The sequence below is a fragment of the Thamnophis sirtalis genome, unplaced genomic scaffold, assembly GCF_051295495.1.
Source record: "Thamnophis sirtalis isolate CommonGarterSnake01/CBP01778 unplaced genomic scaffold, rThaSir2_p1.2 scaffold_1, whole genome shotgun sequence".
Classification (NCBI taxonomy): domain Eukaryota; kingdom Metazoa; phylum Chordata; class Lepidosauria; order Squamata; family Natricidae; genus Thamnophis; species Thamnophis sirtalis.
Window position 1 is genome coordinate 141,459,341 of NW_028261381.1, and position 15,440 is coordinate 141,474,780.

General features: G+C 36.0%; 1 protein-coding gene across 5 annotated transcripts; it reads left to right on the forward strand.

Moving 5' to 3' along the window:
• The first annotated feature begins 62 nt into the window (after positions 1-62).
• Positions 63-15,254, forward strand: CCNK (cyclin K). Of its 5 annotated transcripts, none has more exons than XM_014058930.2 (12): positions 63-193; positions 2,003-2,261; positions 3,145-3,226; positions 3,755-3,886; positions 4,591-4,659; positions 7,276-7,381; positions 8,797-8,854; positions 9,968-10,137; positions 11,156-11,454; positions 11,968-12,004; positions 12,203-12,271; positions 14,011-15,254. In XM_014058930.2, the coding sequence occupies exons 2-12, from the start codon at positions 2,065-2,067 to the stop codon at positions 14,628-14,630; spliced, it is 1,839 nt and encodes a 612-aa protein (XP_013914405.1). In that variant the 5' UTR covers positions 63-193; positions 2,003-2,064; the 3' UTR covers positions 14,631-15,254. The 5 variants fall into 5 exon arrangements, with proteins under 5 accessions (XP_013914405.1, XP_087582329.1, XP_013914406.1 ...); XM_087726203.1 differs by having other exon boundaries at positions 11,971-12,004; XM_014058931.2 differs by lacking the exon at positions 4,591-4,659.
• The last annotated feature ends 186 nt before the right edge of the window (positions 15,255-15,440 follow it).

The following is a 15,440-nucleotide window of genomic DNA, read 5'->3' on the forward strand; positions in this document are numbered from 1 at the left end:
CAGCGGAGCTTTGATTCGCGGCTTGGTATCAGAGCGCTTTCTTAGGCGGCGTCATCAAGCTCTCTTCACCTTGCGCGCGCCGACGCAATAACGTCAGCAACGACTTTGATTGGGTTTTCACAAGATGGCGTCGCGCAGCGGCTGAGGTGGATGGCGTGTGCCTTTTCGGGTTCCGTTGTTGTACCCGTAATCCGTGAGTGGCTCCATCAATATTGTGTGACTGACTGAAAGAGAGGCTGCGTGGTTGAAACTATCAAAGTGACAGAGGTGTGGGGAAGTTGAAATGTTAGGAAGCCTTTGATGAATTAATGGCAGCGGCTCCGGTGAAGGATGGAAAAAACATTCGTTTTAAATGACGGGGCGGAAAAAATTTTCAACTTCCCAAGAGCCGTTCTGGAAAGTTACAGCCCAACTTTCAAATACAAAGGCAGTAGTTCGGAAATTATTATTGTTATGTAGGCCGTAAAACGGAATAGAATAAACTTTTTAAAAACAAGTAAATGCTGTCTTTCTTGGCCAGTTTATTAAATAAGTAAATCTGACTTGACAGTGAAACGTGTGCGCATTTATCCAGAATATAAAATGAATAAACTGGAAAATGTTTGCCTTGTAATTGATAGTAGCCAATTTTTGACAGTTTGGCTTCAGCATAGGCCAAAATTACAGAATTGCAAAGCAGTGAATGAGAGGGCTATTTTATATACTTACTATTCCTGTTTATTTCATTGTTTTCCTAGATATTGTGGGTAACCAGAGTTGATAGCAAATAATAGATCTTTACAGTATTACTGTGCATTTTATAGATTTAAAATCATAATTGGTTAAACCACTGTCACCATAGCACCTGAGACTAGTGTCAGGTTAAAAAAATGACTTCAATATTTGTTTGAAAAGACTGGAATCTAATGTTTGGAAATGTGCTATTATTTGGAAAGTGGAGGCAATCTGCTATTTCAGGTCAAAATACCATGAGAATGGAGTTTGTTTCAAGCATCTATTACAAGTAGCTAGTTTGATTTTGATGGAGTGTGGTGTATGAACCTTATATTACATTTCTTGGATTTTATGTAGTTATTAGATCAAAATTAGTGAATTTAGGATTACTAGTATTCAAATCTACCAGTTTTTAAATTAGAGATTTAACATTGCTTTGATTTGCTGAAGTTACATATATTTATTAGATTTGCGTTAAACTTTCTTCAGGAATTCAAGATTCCTAAATGGTGATTTTCCTTGATTTTTAATCCTCATCATAGCAAGCTGTGTTATGTCTGAGATAGAATTGTCACTCAGTCTATCATGACCAAGGATTGACTTAATCCTGGATAATTCAGGACCAATGTTTAACCACTGTACTGAATGCGTGGGGCATTTTGATTCATATTTTGTTGTACACTGTGAAATTTTCACTTTGACAACTTCTGCATTGCAAAATTGCAAAGAGCAAACTGAATCTCATTTCACCCGACGGTTTGATAATTTGAGTAGTAGTTAGAAAATCTTACCTTGTTGGAAACTTTGTTGATCACATAGCTCACTGTCAATGTAATTTAAGGAAATGGGCTGTTAATGATTTCTGTAACTAAGCAGGCCAGGTAGTCTTCAAAATAATGGTACTATTATTTGTTGCTAGCTACCTTGAGAACAACGAAAAGACAACTAGATAACTTTGAGCCAGTCACTTTCTCTCAATCCAATTCACCTCACGTGATTATTGTAGGGAAAATAGGAAACCGAAGAATTAGGTAGGTTTGCTGCCTCATGATATTTATAAAATAAAATAATAAGGGGCATAAAACATGTTTTAAAAGGCACAATAAACTTTAAATAATAAATGAATAAAAATGGAAGAAATGAGATTAGAACATTAAAAAAAAGCTCACATACCTAAATTCATAAATGCTAGGAATTGAAGGTGGTATATAAAAATGCCCGAAAACATGTTAGTTTTTGAATGCAAATTCCTCAGAGCCTGATTGATCAAGATTTACTTTTTCCATAGATTCTAAAGTCATATGAAAAACAACATTGAAAAACCTACCTGGGATTATTCTGTGTTGATAAATGAAGGAAAACAAAGAAAACTCTAGTCCCTCTGTAGCTTTGGCAAACCTGGACCACACAAAACCATGTTGGTATTGGGATAAGAAGGACTTGGCACATACACCGTCACAGCTAGAGGGACTTGATCCAGCTACTGAGGCAAGATACAGAAGAGAAGGTGCCCGGTTTATATTTGATGTAGGAACCCGTTTGGGATTGTATCCTTTTAAGATTCTCTATTGTGTAGGATGTAGGATTAAGATTTCATAATATATTTTACTTGTTGCTCAAATAATAAGTGTTTTCACTAAAATCTTAACTTTTATTTTAAATTTTAACAATCAAAAACTTATTTAAATACTTCTTTTCCTTTCCCAATTTTACTTGCAACTTGGTAATTATTTTGTTGGTAAAAAAAATTTTTCAATAACATATCTGTTAATTTACAATTTATTATTGTTTTCAGTCCATAATCCTCTAGTTTAACCCAGTATCATATGCCAATCAAATAATGTAACTTCTGGAATATGATTTCCTTAGCATTTCTAAATTGTTGCTCAAACGCTAAACTTAGGTTAATTTTAATAAGTAAATAATAATGTCATTAATCTGTTGAACTGTATACAATGTCATATTTTATATGCCATTACTTATGATGTGTAGAACTAGTTCAGGATCCTAATCTCAAACACCTGGGCTTGTAATTTGATTTCAGTGTGGTATTTTTATCCATTAATTTTCCTTGTGGTAAGATAGGTGGCCAATAAAGTTAATTAACAAATAAAATAATTATAGTTACTTCATAACAATTCCTTTTTTATGACTTTGTGTCAATCTTTACTTGTAACTGCCTAGACTAATCTCTGCAGTTTCTTGGCAAGATTTCAGAAGTGGTTTGCCATTGGCTTCTTCCTATAGCTACCTAAGTCTAAGATCACTCAACTGCTTTCAAACTAGATATCATGGTCTCCCAGTTTTTAGCCAGGTTCTTTAATCAGCATACTTGACTGGCTGTCTTTGGTATAATATTCAGTTTTATTCATTTATAATATTTATAGTTGAAATTGAGCTAAATATGTTACATTCCTATCCTGTATTCAGACATTATGACACACTAGCAACTGGAATAATATATTTCCATCGGTTTTATATGTTCCATTCCTTCAAACAATTCCCAAGATATGTAAGTGCTAATACATTGATTTTTGTTTACACTATGTAATTGCTATCTATTAATGCTTCACAAAAAAAAAATATCTGAACCAAAAAAATACAGCACAGAAATAAAATACATTGCAGGAATCTGAAGAACTTGGAGGCAGAAATAAAGGGACAGGAATTATTTATTTGCATATTCCTTGTTGTTCCTGTAGAATTTAAAGGGCATTGCGGAGAACGTAGATTAAGAATTTTGTGTAATCCCTATTTTGAATATGTTGATGCACACCACCTGAATCAGGTGTCCAGTATAAATACAAAACAGCATACTTCTCTGCTTTTCCCAGAAAAGATTATTTTGTAAATGAGAAACAAATGCAACTTTAGAATCTGGACTTGTAAAATAATATCAAAAATTAATCTTACCTTTTTGATTCTTGTTTAGTTTATTAGCTCTTACTGGCAGAAATAATTAGACCAAATTATGGTCACCAATACCAAATATATAGACCTTATGTACTTTAATGGCTTTCTAAAATCCTATTTTTAATAGGTGACTGGAGCTTGCTGCCTATTCTTAGCAGGAAAAGTTGAAGAAACACCTAAAAAATGTAAAGATATCATCAAAACAGCTCGTAGTTTACTAAATGATGTTCAGTTTGGGCAGTTTGGAGATGATCCAAAGGTAAACTCAGATGTACTAAAGATTCTCTGACTTAAATTTGTCATGGCACAATCCAAGTAACATGTAGCTGTTTTGGTAGCATTCATAGAATAAAATACAGGTAATCCTTGATTTACAGCCATGCATTCAATGATGATTTAAAATTATGATAGTGCTGAAAAAGGTGACTTATGATCTGTCTTTGAAGTTACGACCATCATACTATTCCTGTGATCACACAATTGTGTTTTGAATGCTTGGCAATTGGCTAGCATTTACAATGATTTCAGCATCTTGCAGTCAAATGATTGCAATTTGCAAGCTTGCCAGCCACCTTCAAACAAATAAAGTCAACAGCGGAAGCTGGATTCACTTGAAGACTATGTGATTTGCTTAATGATTGCAGTAAAAATTATCATAAAATGTTACGGGATAGAAATACTTTTAATAAATAAAAAGAGTCCAGTCGTGTGATTATTTGCTTAACTACCACATTGCTTAGTGGCTGAAATTGCAATTGGTTATAAGTCAAGAACTACCTGTAAATAAAACTAGAAGTAAGCTTCTATCACCCAAATACTTGATTTTTTCTATATAGAAATTGGCAATTTATTAATAATTGAAATATATTTCACTGTCTTCATTAATTTAGCTAGTTATTTTCAAAGGCAATATGTATTGCAGTGCTTGTGTTGTTCTCCTGTTGCATTTGCCTGTCTTTTCAGCAAAGAAATAACCCACTGCACAAGGGAAGCAGTGAAACTGGCCACACAGAGTGCAGCCATATGCATACAGTAAGCAAACTGGAAAAAATCAGCATTTGTCACATTTCTTGTTAAAGTATCTTAGCCACAAAGTCTTCCAATAGCTTAGCAGAAGGTATTGTTTAATAATAGTAATTTATGTTTGGAGATCCTGAAAGTTAAAATTGATATAATTCTTTACTGGCTTCTTTCTACATACTTTTATTTTAAAAGGTTTGTGTGTCACTAGAGAATTACATCACATGTAATGTTTAGTAATTTTTGATTGTTTTGTGATTAATGTCCAGTAAAATTTACTTTGGTTGTCTATGAACTAAGCTCAAAAATTCAGTTCATCTTTTGGTACTTGGCTAATAAGTGTGAAAGAAAGTACTTTCTTAATTGACTATGGAGATAGTGCCTTTTGTGAATCTTTCATCTATTTTCTGTTAGGGATTAGATTTCTTGTTAACTTCTTTAAAGCAAAATTCCCACTTATTATCACAGAATAATAGTAAAATACTGCTTGGCTCTCATATTTTAACCATGCTGATGTTTTAAATGAGAACAAACAAAAAGCTATCCACATAGACTAACAGGGGAAAAAATCCTCAAAGCTATATTGTTCATATTGAAATGCACCTTTATTTAGTTCTATTCAAGGTGGATAAAAATCGATAAGGTTTTTTTGGTTTAAATCAGATTTTTTAAAATCAAATTTATTTTAATAAAATGTTTTGGAATAAAAAATTTATCTAAAGATAGTTTTATTTAAGATACATTAATAATTTAATTGATTCAGCATGAAATGGAGCTTAGTTATATAACATGAGGCTGTATAGTCTACAATATTGGGATTGTCGGTGAGTCAACAGCAGGCCATGAGGAGCTGTTGCAGGACAGAGGTGACAGTTACCCTTTAAAAGTTATGATTTAAATCAAGCCTTTTTACTAGTGATTTAAATCATGATTTAAACTGAGTTGATTTAAATCAAATCCACCCTGGTTCTATTATTGCCAGGCAACTGCTTTCCTTCTAGTAATTAACATTTGATTGCCCATTTAAGCAGTTTCACTATTCTGCCACAAACTGTTTTAACACTAATATGTCCCCTATCCCATCCCAGATATGATTGTTAAATAAGTAGCTGAATTTATCATTTGGACATACTGCAATGTTAGTGAAGAACAGTAAGTCTTAACTACCCCCAAAAAATCAACTAAATTATTGACAACAGTTGCTGACAGTCTTATTGGGAATGTGGCAGGATAGAAATACAGTTAATAAATAATAAGAAATGGTGATTCACACCTCTCTTTCCTCTGCTGCCCCCTGTTTTTCCCTTTTTGACATTCCACCTTATAGGTCTTGAGTTTTAATGTTAAAAAGGAAACATGTAATTGGTCTCAACCACAAATAATTTATACTGGAAGCTATATTTAAGATATAATAACACCATGTTCTGGAAACAGATAGGTCCAGAATTATTTTTGATGAAAGTTGGTGTACAATCACAAAATATAAGTGTCTTTATGTACTTCTGTTTAAATGCTAAGGGGATTTTTAAATATTTAAAAATAAATAAGATTACCTTCATAAGCAACTGCAAATATTGCTTCCCTTAGCATTATTGATTGATTGTTTTAGAAAATTTATATTGTTGTCTACTTGCACATGGTGACTCAAAGCAGCTTACAAGGATATAAAAACACCATAAAAAGAATAAAAAGAAAAATAATAAAATAATAACCTCCCCATCCTGGTGACAACACAAATTCCTACTAGCCATTTAAGGGGCTTCATCCCACTCTGAGTTCCTCAGGCCCCCTGGCAGAACTACGTCTTCAGTACCCTCCAAAAAAGTTTTAGAGTGGGGGGCAGTCTAATCCCTGGGGGATGATGTTCCAGAGAGAAGAAGCCACCATGAAGAAGGATTCTGGATCCCACCAAATGTATCTCGTTAGGGGATGGGACCTGCAACATTCCTTGCCTCCCCACTCTAGTGGGCTGGGTTGATGTGACCAGCAAGAGATGGTCCCTCAGATAACCTGGTCCCAAGGCATGATGGGCTTTAAAGGCAACAACCAACACCTTGAATTGCACCCGGAAGCAAATCGGTAACCAGTGGAGTTCCCACAGGAGAAGTGATACATGTATACAATGAGGTCTGCACAAAACCATGCTGCATTTTGCACCATCTGGAGCTTCCTGATGCTTTTCCGGGACAGCTCCATGTACAGCATGTTGCAATAGTCAAGATGAGAGGTAACTAGGGCATGAGTGACCATAAGTAGGGATTGTTGGTCCAGGAAAGGGTGAAATTGGCACACAACCCGCAGTTGCATAAAGGCCCTCCTGACCATGACTGCCACCTGCTGTTCGAGTAGGAGTCATGAGTCCAGGAGAACCCCCAGATTACGGACAGGGTCTGTTTGGGGCAGTGCCATCCCATCCATCATTGCATAATGATAGCTGAGATTTTATAATTAAACAAAACTAATGAATACAGGTATGCAACATTTTAAATTAGAAATATTTTAATTTAAAATATTTTTAAATAATTTAAACATTTTTTTAAAATATATTGAATGCATAATGACTGTACTGACTAATAAATTGATCTCAAAACATTGTGTGCACTCACATTTGCTCTCTTTTGATATTAGGAAGAAGTTATGGTTTTAGAGAGAATCTTGCTGCAAACAATAAAATTTGACTTGCAAGTCGAACACCCTTATCAATTTCTACTTAAATATGCAAAGCAGCTCAAAGGTATAATCATTTTATTTCAATACATGTTAATAAATCCTTGTTACAGGTAGTCCTCAATTTATGACTGGTCACTTAATGACCATTCAAAGTTATGACAGAGTCAGGAAAAATTACTTGTGACCTGTCCTTGAAGTTACAATTGCCCCCTGCCCCCAGCATGGTCACATGACAATTCTTATGCCTGGCAATCATGTTGAATTTATTACTCTTTGCCAAGGACTGATCTGTGAGATGCAAGATTTTTTTCCCCACCCAATGCTGGAGTATCTCCCCCTCCCTTGTTTGTCCAATGGCCTCATGCTTAGCAACCACAGTTTTTTGCAACTAAAAATCAGTCCAATTGTGGTTATAAATCAAGAACTATCTACTACCACTACTTATGGGCTGTTAGACTGAGCTCTGAACTTGGCAATTTGGTTGTAACACTCAGCTCAGACCAACAATCCAACTACCAACCTGAGGTACCTATATTCAAATACATTTCTACCTATACATATGTCCATGATTGTTATGCATAGTTTATGCATAGAAGAGCCAAGGTGGCGCAGTGGTTAAAAAGCAGCACTGCAGGCTACTGCTAGATCAGCAGGTCAGCGGTTCAAATCTCACCGGCTCAGGGTTGACTCAGCCTTCCATCCTTCTGAGGTGGGTAAAATGAGGACCCGGATTGTTGGGGGCAATATGCTGACTCTCTGTAAACCGCTTAGAGAGGCCTGAAAGGCCTATGAAGCGGTATATAAGTCTACTGCTATTGCTATTGCTACTGCTATATTCTTGTAGTAGGATCATCACATAAACTTAAACTTATTTTTCTTGCTTTATTCTGAAGTCTGGTGACCCTGTAATAAGCCCTTCTTCTTTTACTTTTAATTTGGGAGAAGGGAGCATTCTCCATTGGGCTGTGTTGCCTATATACACATTAGAAAGCAAAGAGTGACACTCTCTGTGTTCTCCAAAATTTCCAAAAAAAAGTGGGATGATATCCTAAGAAAGCACCTATCTATGGTTACTTTTCCCCTTCAGAACAGTGAAGACAAGAGTTAGAAATTGGTTTGAATTAGATCATGTCTGATGATGTAGACATAAAACAGTCCCCAAACTTCCAACATATCAGAGCAAGGGAAAGTTGGCATATGATTGCTCAGACAATTCTCACTCTTCACTCCAAGTTAAAAATTGAGAGAAGACATGCACACTCAATAGCAATAGACTTATATACCACCCCACAGTGCTTTTACAGCACTCTCTGGGCAGCTTACAATATCAGCATTGTTGAGCACCACACTCCTTTAGTGGAAATGTTTATTGAACCCTGACAAACAACATAGTAAGGTTCTGAATAACACTGAGAATATTCTGTTGGCATGGCTATTTATTGGCTTAACCTAGTCGTTCTTTTTGTCTTTTTCTAATAGGAGATAAAAATAAAATTCAAAAACTGGTTCAAATGGCATGGACTTTCGTAAATGACAGGTAAGACACCCTTCCTCCATCTTCAGTCATATGTTATAAGCATTTTGTTCATTCTGTTGCAGATTCTAGGCATTATTTTCCTCAGTATTTAAAAATAATTTAGTGAACCTGGTGACTTCTTAGTCACAAATTGTTTATGTGCTTTGGAATGTGTTAATTTCATGAAGTCATTTGCATAAATCCCAATATATGGAAATAACTATCTGTTCCTTCTCTACAAAGAAAGAGATGAAAGGACAACAGAAAGTGAAAAATGGTGCATCAGAAATAATGGATTCTTCCATCACCTTTGGATCTAGTTCCATCAACTGCTAGCTTCAACTTCTTATTCTGTTTATGTCTGAGGTCCTTATTAGTATATAAATAATGTCCTTAGAGGCATAGGATTACACACCAACCAACAACAACTATTCTTGAAAGCACACCTCATTCTTGTGCGATATTCTTCTATGCTGCATGAGAATAGTGTATGCTCAAACCTCTCAGGATCAAACTCCAGTCTGTGGGCAGTGTTTGTCCATAATGCTGCATTCTAACCTCCCCCAAAGGGACACGGTGGCTCAGTGGCTAAGACGCTGAGCTTGTCAGTCAGAAAGATTGGCAGTTTGGCAGTTCGAATCCCTAGTGCCGCGTAACGGTGAGCTCCCGTTACTTGTCCCAGCTTCTGCCAACCTAGCAGTTCGAAAGCATGTAAAAATGCAAGTAGAAAAAATAGGAACCACCTTGGTGGGAAGGTAACAGCATTCTGTGTACCTTCAGTGTTTAGTCATGCTGGCCACATGACCACGGAGATGTCTTCGGACAGCCCTGGCTCTTCAGCTTTGAAAAGGAGATGAGCACCGCCTCTTAGAGTTCGGAACGATTAGCACATATGTGCCAGGGGAGCCTTTACCTTTAACCAAGTCTGGAGTCGAGAGGTTTGGTTAGGGAAGAAAAGGCTCAAACACATTCCTAACAAGTCTGAATGAGTTTGGGTTTTGGGGCCATCTAGATGCAGAGAATTTCCATCTTTGGTTCTGGATATGGTCTCAAAATTGAGGGTGTACTTATAGTCAGTCAGAATTGTGTTCACCCACCTGATGTATTTTGTGTTTGTCTTTTTTTTTTTTTAAGTTTGTGTACTACACTTTCTCTGCAATGGGAACCTGAAATTATAGCAGTTGCAGTTATGTATCTAGCTGGTCGCTTGTGCAAATTTGAAATTCAAGAGTGGACCTCAAAGCCCATGTACAGAAGATGGTGGGAACAATTTGTACAAGATGTACCTGTTGATGTCCTGGAAGGTACCTATTTTTAGTATTTTAGTATTTCCAGCCTTTTTTGTTTTTTCTAACAGGTTGAATTCTTATCTACTATATATAAATAGTAGTTTATCCTGACTAAAATATAAAGTGTTCCTTATATTCTTGTTTTGAAAATGTATGAGGAAAGTTTAGTTTAATTTACTACCAATAAGTATTTATGTAAAATTATATTATTCATAAAAGTATTTATATCAGTGTTGGAAATGAAGCCAACCCCAGTCCTGCCCTTTATGTGTATTGAAGTCAAGATAATAATGTCAGTAATTTGTAATTAGATATAAATATAGGTCCTTAAATAAAAACTACATGTTTAAAAATTGGCAATTATGTCTATATTTTTTAATCTTAATATTCAGTTTATCATTTTTTAAAATATGCTTTGAAAGCATGTACTTGAAATCAATTTTGCTTTGGATAAAAGGCCTTTGCCTTTCCAGAGAATCTTAAGAAAAACTGCTTTGAACAATTTCCAAATGTTGATTGTAAAAGTCATGGCAAGGGTGGACAGAGATGGTTTTCAAAGGCCCTAATCACAGAGAGTCCATGTCTGGGAGAGAGGGGGGGGGGGGAGGAAGAGAGAGAATGAGAGAGAGGAGGGGGGAGGGAGGGAGAGAGAGAATGGGAATGAGAATTACAACATGGGCTTCCAATATCATTAGGGTTTCTGATAACAATCTGGGGTTGCAGTATGTGTATGTTTGTACACAATCACACACACACACGTGTGTGTGTGTATATATATGTGTGTTGTGTGTGTGTATGTATGTATGCATGTATGTATGTATCTGCCCAATGAACTTCCAGAGATTTTATTTCTTTAGTTTTTGTCTAAAGCAGAGCTAAGAAAATGCACAATAACTAAGCTTTGTGGATTTTGGTAAAAACAATTAAGATTGAATAAATCTGGTATGAGTTTGAATGCATTTTTTTCAAGAATGCATTTGGCTGATTGTTAAAATGTGTAACTTCTGTAATTCTATTCCCTCCTCTTCCCTAGACATCTGTCATCAGATTCTGGATCTGTACTCCCAGGGGAAACAACAAATGCCTCACCATACCCCCCATCAGCTGCAGCAGCCTCCTTCCCTCCAGCCTACATCACAAGGGCCTCCAGCACCACAGTTGCAGCCTTCTCAGAGTTCAGAGCAGTCTCAACCTCAGCAGTCCAAAGACTCCCAACAGGGAGGGACGCAACAGCAGCAACAGCCGCAGCAGCAACAACAGCAACCACAAATTCAGCAACCCAAAAAACCGTCTCCCCAATCAAGTCCTCCCAGGCAGACAAAGCGACCTGTGGTAAGAGTGACAGAAAGAATGCTTTGTGCTACAAAATGTGATGGATCTGTTTTTCTTATCTATTTTTGTCAAAGGGTTTCTAGTACAAAGAATCCTGAAATTTGATGACTCAGATTTATTGCTTACAAAGCACTAGTAAAAAAAGATGCTGGATGTGGAAGGAAAAACAGTTGTTTTTCTGCAGCAGCCTAAGAAAGTATGAATTGGAATGGACATGAGTACAGTGCTAAGTAAGCGCAGATGATACATGGCTGGAACCTCAGACATTGAAAGGCTGAAGTCTTTAACAGTTGTTACCAGTTATAAAAATGGTGATAAATTTTGCTTCTAGTTATATTGTTTATTCCAAGAATCTCAATCTTCAATATCAGTTCTTGAATGCGAGGGTAGATAAGGCTATTGCTTTGACTTACAATATTTGCAGCCCAGATGTGGCTTAGACTGGGGTTTTGTTTCCAGTGCTTTTAATGCTGCTATTGTGTTTTTAATAGTATTGTTGATTTTTTTTCTTAGCAGGCTGTATCACCAAAGGAAGAAGCCAAACCTGCAGGTAAAATAGATTTTTTTGTATAATTTAAAAAAATAGTTATTTACAATACATTGCTATGCATGTCTTGCTCTCAAGTAAGTACCATTATCCTTAAATTCTATAATTAAATTATTAGTTTCATTATTTTTAAAAGGTTTTTTTTTGCTATTTTTTAGCTGTTAAATAAAATGTAACATCTAATTCTTGTTTTGTTTTCAGAGGTGCCTCCTAAAATTGCTAAAATTGAAACTGCTCATCCACCAGTACCATCTGTGCATCCACCACCTGGTAAGTTCTTCTGTGAGGTAAAAACACTATGCTTAATAGAAAGCTAAAGATTTGTTTGTTGTTTAATTTTCTGAAAACTATAATTACATGCATATCAATAATCCTGAGTTGTCAGCCTAAACTCAGCTGTATCCTGTACATCTGCCTGTTTTTTATCATTTGGAAATAAAATTTAGAAATAGGGAGCTCCGCCTGTTGCCTTGGTTTCATGTTGACTTCTGATAATTAATGTAGGATGTTAAGAAGCATTGCAGCATTTGACCTTAGAGCAGAATCATCTTTCCCTATATGTGAGAAAATATTTTGACCATGGTTCTAATATAGCCTTAATATTTACTGAGCTGAATTTACTGAGCTTAAAGGACTATTGACAGCAAATTTTGTTTTCAGACTATATGTTGCTGGAAAATAATAACAAGGAAAGGCATTATAAATCTTCCTATCATAATTCTGTTTCTTAAATATAAAATATCCCTCCTATACAATTATTGAAGATTCTTCAAAAGTTATAAATAATGTATAAGCTACCTGCTATATTTTACTGCTTTCTGTATATGTTCATTAATTACTGGAATTAGGAGAGTGTGCATGAGATAAAACATGCTTGTATTTCTTTAATAATTTCTACAATTATTCTGCATATCAGGGATTAGAAACTTTTACCAAATAGCAAGCCCTGCTGCATAATTTTGCATGTTACAAATACCTCTTTTAAATATTAAAAATAGCGAACATAAAATACTGTATAAAAGCCAAATCTTGAAAGATCTCATCTCTAAATTCCATCTTACACATGTGCCATTGCCAAGTTGTTAGTCCTAGTGATAAACATTAACTCAACTGTTACTTTTTTAATCTAAACTTGGCATTAGCAAATTGCCAGAATTTTTAGGCAAATTGGCTAAGGAATACGTGAAGTAACAATATTTATTATTTTTCTAGACTTTCTGTGACAAACGTTTCAATGCAAGTTTGGCTGTTACATGTTTGTGTAAATTAGGATATCCAGATGCATCCAAGATCTCCAATGATCCCTTTTTGACACCTCCTTTTGCACCGAACATACTCCCTGATTTAAAAAAAAAATTGTCACAGAAGCTTTAATTTTATGAAAGGGAAAGTTGCTATACTGTAAAGCAAGATACCAGTTACTCAGTATCATTTTTATTTCAGAGAATGCTATAGATTTTTTAGAAAATAAAAATTTACTGCTACAGTCCAATGTTTTGTTTGGAAGTGTGGCCACCCGTCCAGAGGACAAAAGTAAGAAAATTTGGGAGTGTCTTGCAAACAGGTAGGACTGGGGGAACTAACAGATAACATTTTGGCAATCAATAGTTTGCAATTAGCTATCCCCCACCCCCTCAGAACCATTTTTCAGGAACAGCTCCATAGAATTCCAAATTTATCCTTCAGCCCAAGTGACAGGGCACTCTTCACTGGCATAGAACTTTACCCTGAGGAATGTAAGAGAAAGTCAAAACATATCTTTTACTAGTTTTGAATTCCTTTTCTAATTTGGAATTACGTTTCTTTGTTAATGTAATGCCCTTTCTTGACCATGTTTTTTTCCCTTCTCGAAAACTGCAAGGGATCAAATTTTGGCTTCAGAATCTTTTGTTGCAGCTATCTGATGCTTCATCAGTTGTAGGTGTTTCATATGAAGACTTTAATTGTTCTAATATATTTTGACTTTATAGATAGGTATATTAATATACATATTTTCTACTGTTTTTCAGAACATAAACCTCCATTGACAAGTACAGTTTCCATAGGAACTGATCAAGTTACTGCAGTAGATTCTGTAGATATAACCAAGGTCCAGATTGCTCCACCATCTCATCCAGCTCCTGTACATCAGCCTCCACCTATGCCTCATCGTCCACCACCACCACCACCACCTTCCAGCTACATAACCGGAATGTCCACTACTAATTCATACATGTCAGGAGAAGGATATCAGAGTCTCCAATCAATTATGAAAACAGAAGCACCAACTTATGGAGCTTTACCACCCAGTTATGGACCGCCAACTCATTTGCCATATCATCATGTTTATCCGCCCAATCCTCCTCCTCCTGTCCCTCCTCCTCCACCCACATCATTCCCTCCACCTAGCATTCCTCCTCCTACTCCAGGATATCCTCCGCCACCTACTTACAATCCTAATTTCCCACCTCCACGGTTACCTCCCTCTCATGCAGTCCCACCTCATCCCCCTCCAGGACTTGGCATGCCACCTGCAAGCTATCCTCCTCCCACAGTGCCCCCCGGTGGACAGCCACCCGTACCACCTCCAATACCACCTCCTGGGATGCCACCTGTTGGAGGACTTGGCCGGGCCACTTGGATGAGATAGCAGTTGTACAGAGCATCTTTTTTTGTCTTGGGCGAGGTGGAGAGTATTATAATTAGATAAGGATACAGAGTTCTGCTGTTTGGAAATATAGAGGGCAACGATACTGGTTTGGTTACAGTTTGATCAGCAGAAAACAACAGTTTAAATATTACAATGCTAACTAAAATATAAATAATTTTGTTAATTGTGCTGGATTACTCTATAGTAATATGTTTTGAAAGCCACATTGGCTGAGTTGTATTGGTAAGAAGAAATAGAAAAGTATATGCCTACTTGAATATCAGGATTAAGGTTATTCCAGATGAAAGGGGGGAAAGCCCTTTCTGATTTTATTACATAAAGTTCCAGCAAAACTTTGCTCTAAGTTGCAATATCGATTTATTTTATGCCTCTCTGTGTATATGTATGGATACATACATACATACATACAACATCACTTTCTGCCATCGTTCTTTTGGAATGAATGTTCAGACTTAATTTGAAAATTTCTGTATATACATATATTTTCAAAATGTAAAAAAAACACCTGTAATGGGATACAATGATTTACACCTTTGTTGTTTTTGATTCTTGAAAAAACTCTGTTGACATGTATCCAAATAAATCTGCTTCTGAAAGCTGAAACTTTTTCACTGCTATTCGATGCCAATGGCTCGCTCTTATTCCCCATGTCCCCATCTAAATGAAGTGCCCAACCAATTTGCTAATACATGTTTTCTCCAAACAATGTCTACATCCAATTTCTAATCCTTTTCCATCGGCTTTTGCCCTTATGCTGTTTTTACATGCATATTTACCTGACAGTATTCA

Excerpts from the sequence above, each read along its gene's own strand:
- CCNK (XM_014058930.2), top strand. The coding sequence starts at position 2,065 with ATGAAGGAAAACAAAGAAAACTCTAGTCCCTCTGTAGCTTTGGCAAAC. Across the intron at positions 2,262-3,144 it reads GTAGGAACCCGTTTGGGATT|ACATTATGACACACTAGCAA; the intron begins GTATCCTTTTAA and ends TCCTGTATTCAG. Across the intron at positions 8,855-9,967 it reads TGGACTTTCGTAAATGACAG|TTTGTGTACTACACTTTCTC; the intron begins GTAAGACACCCT and ends TTTTTTTTTAAG.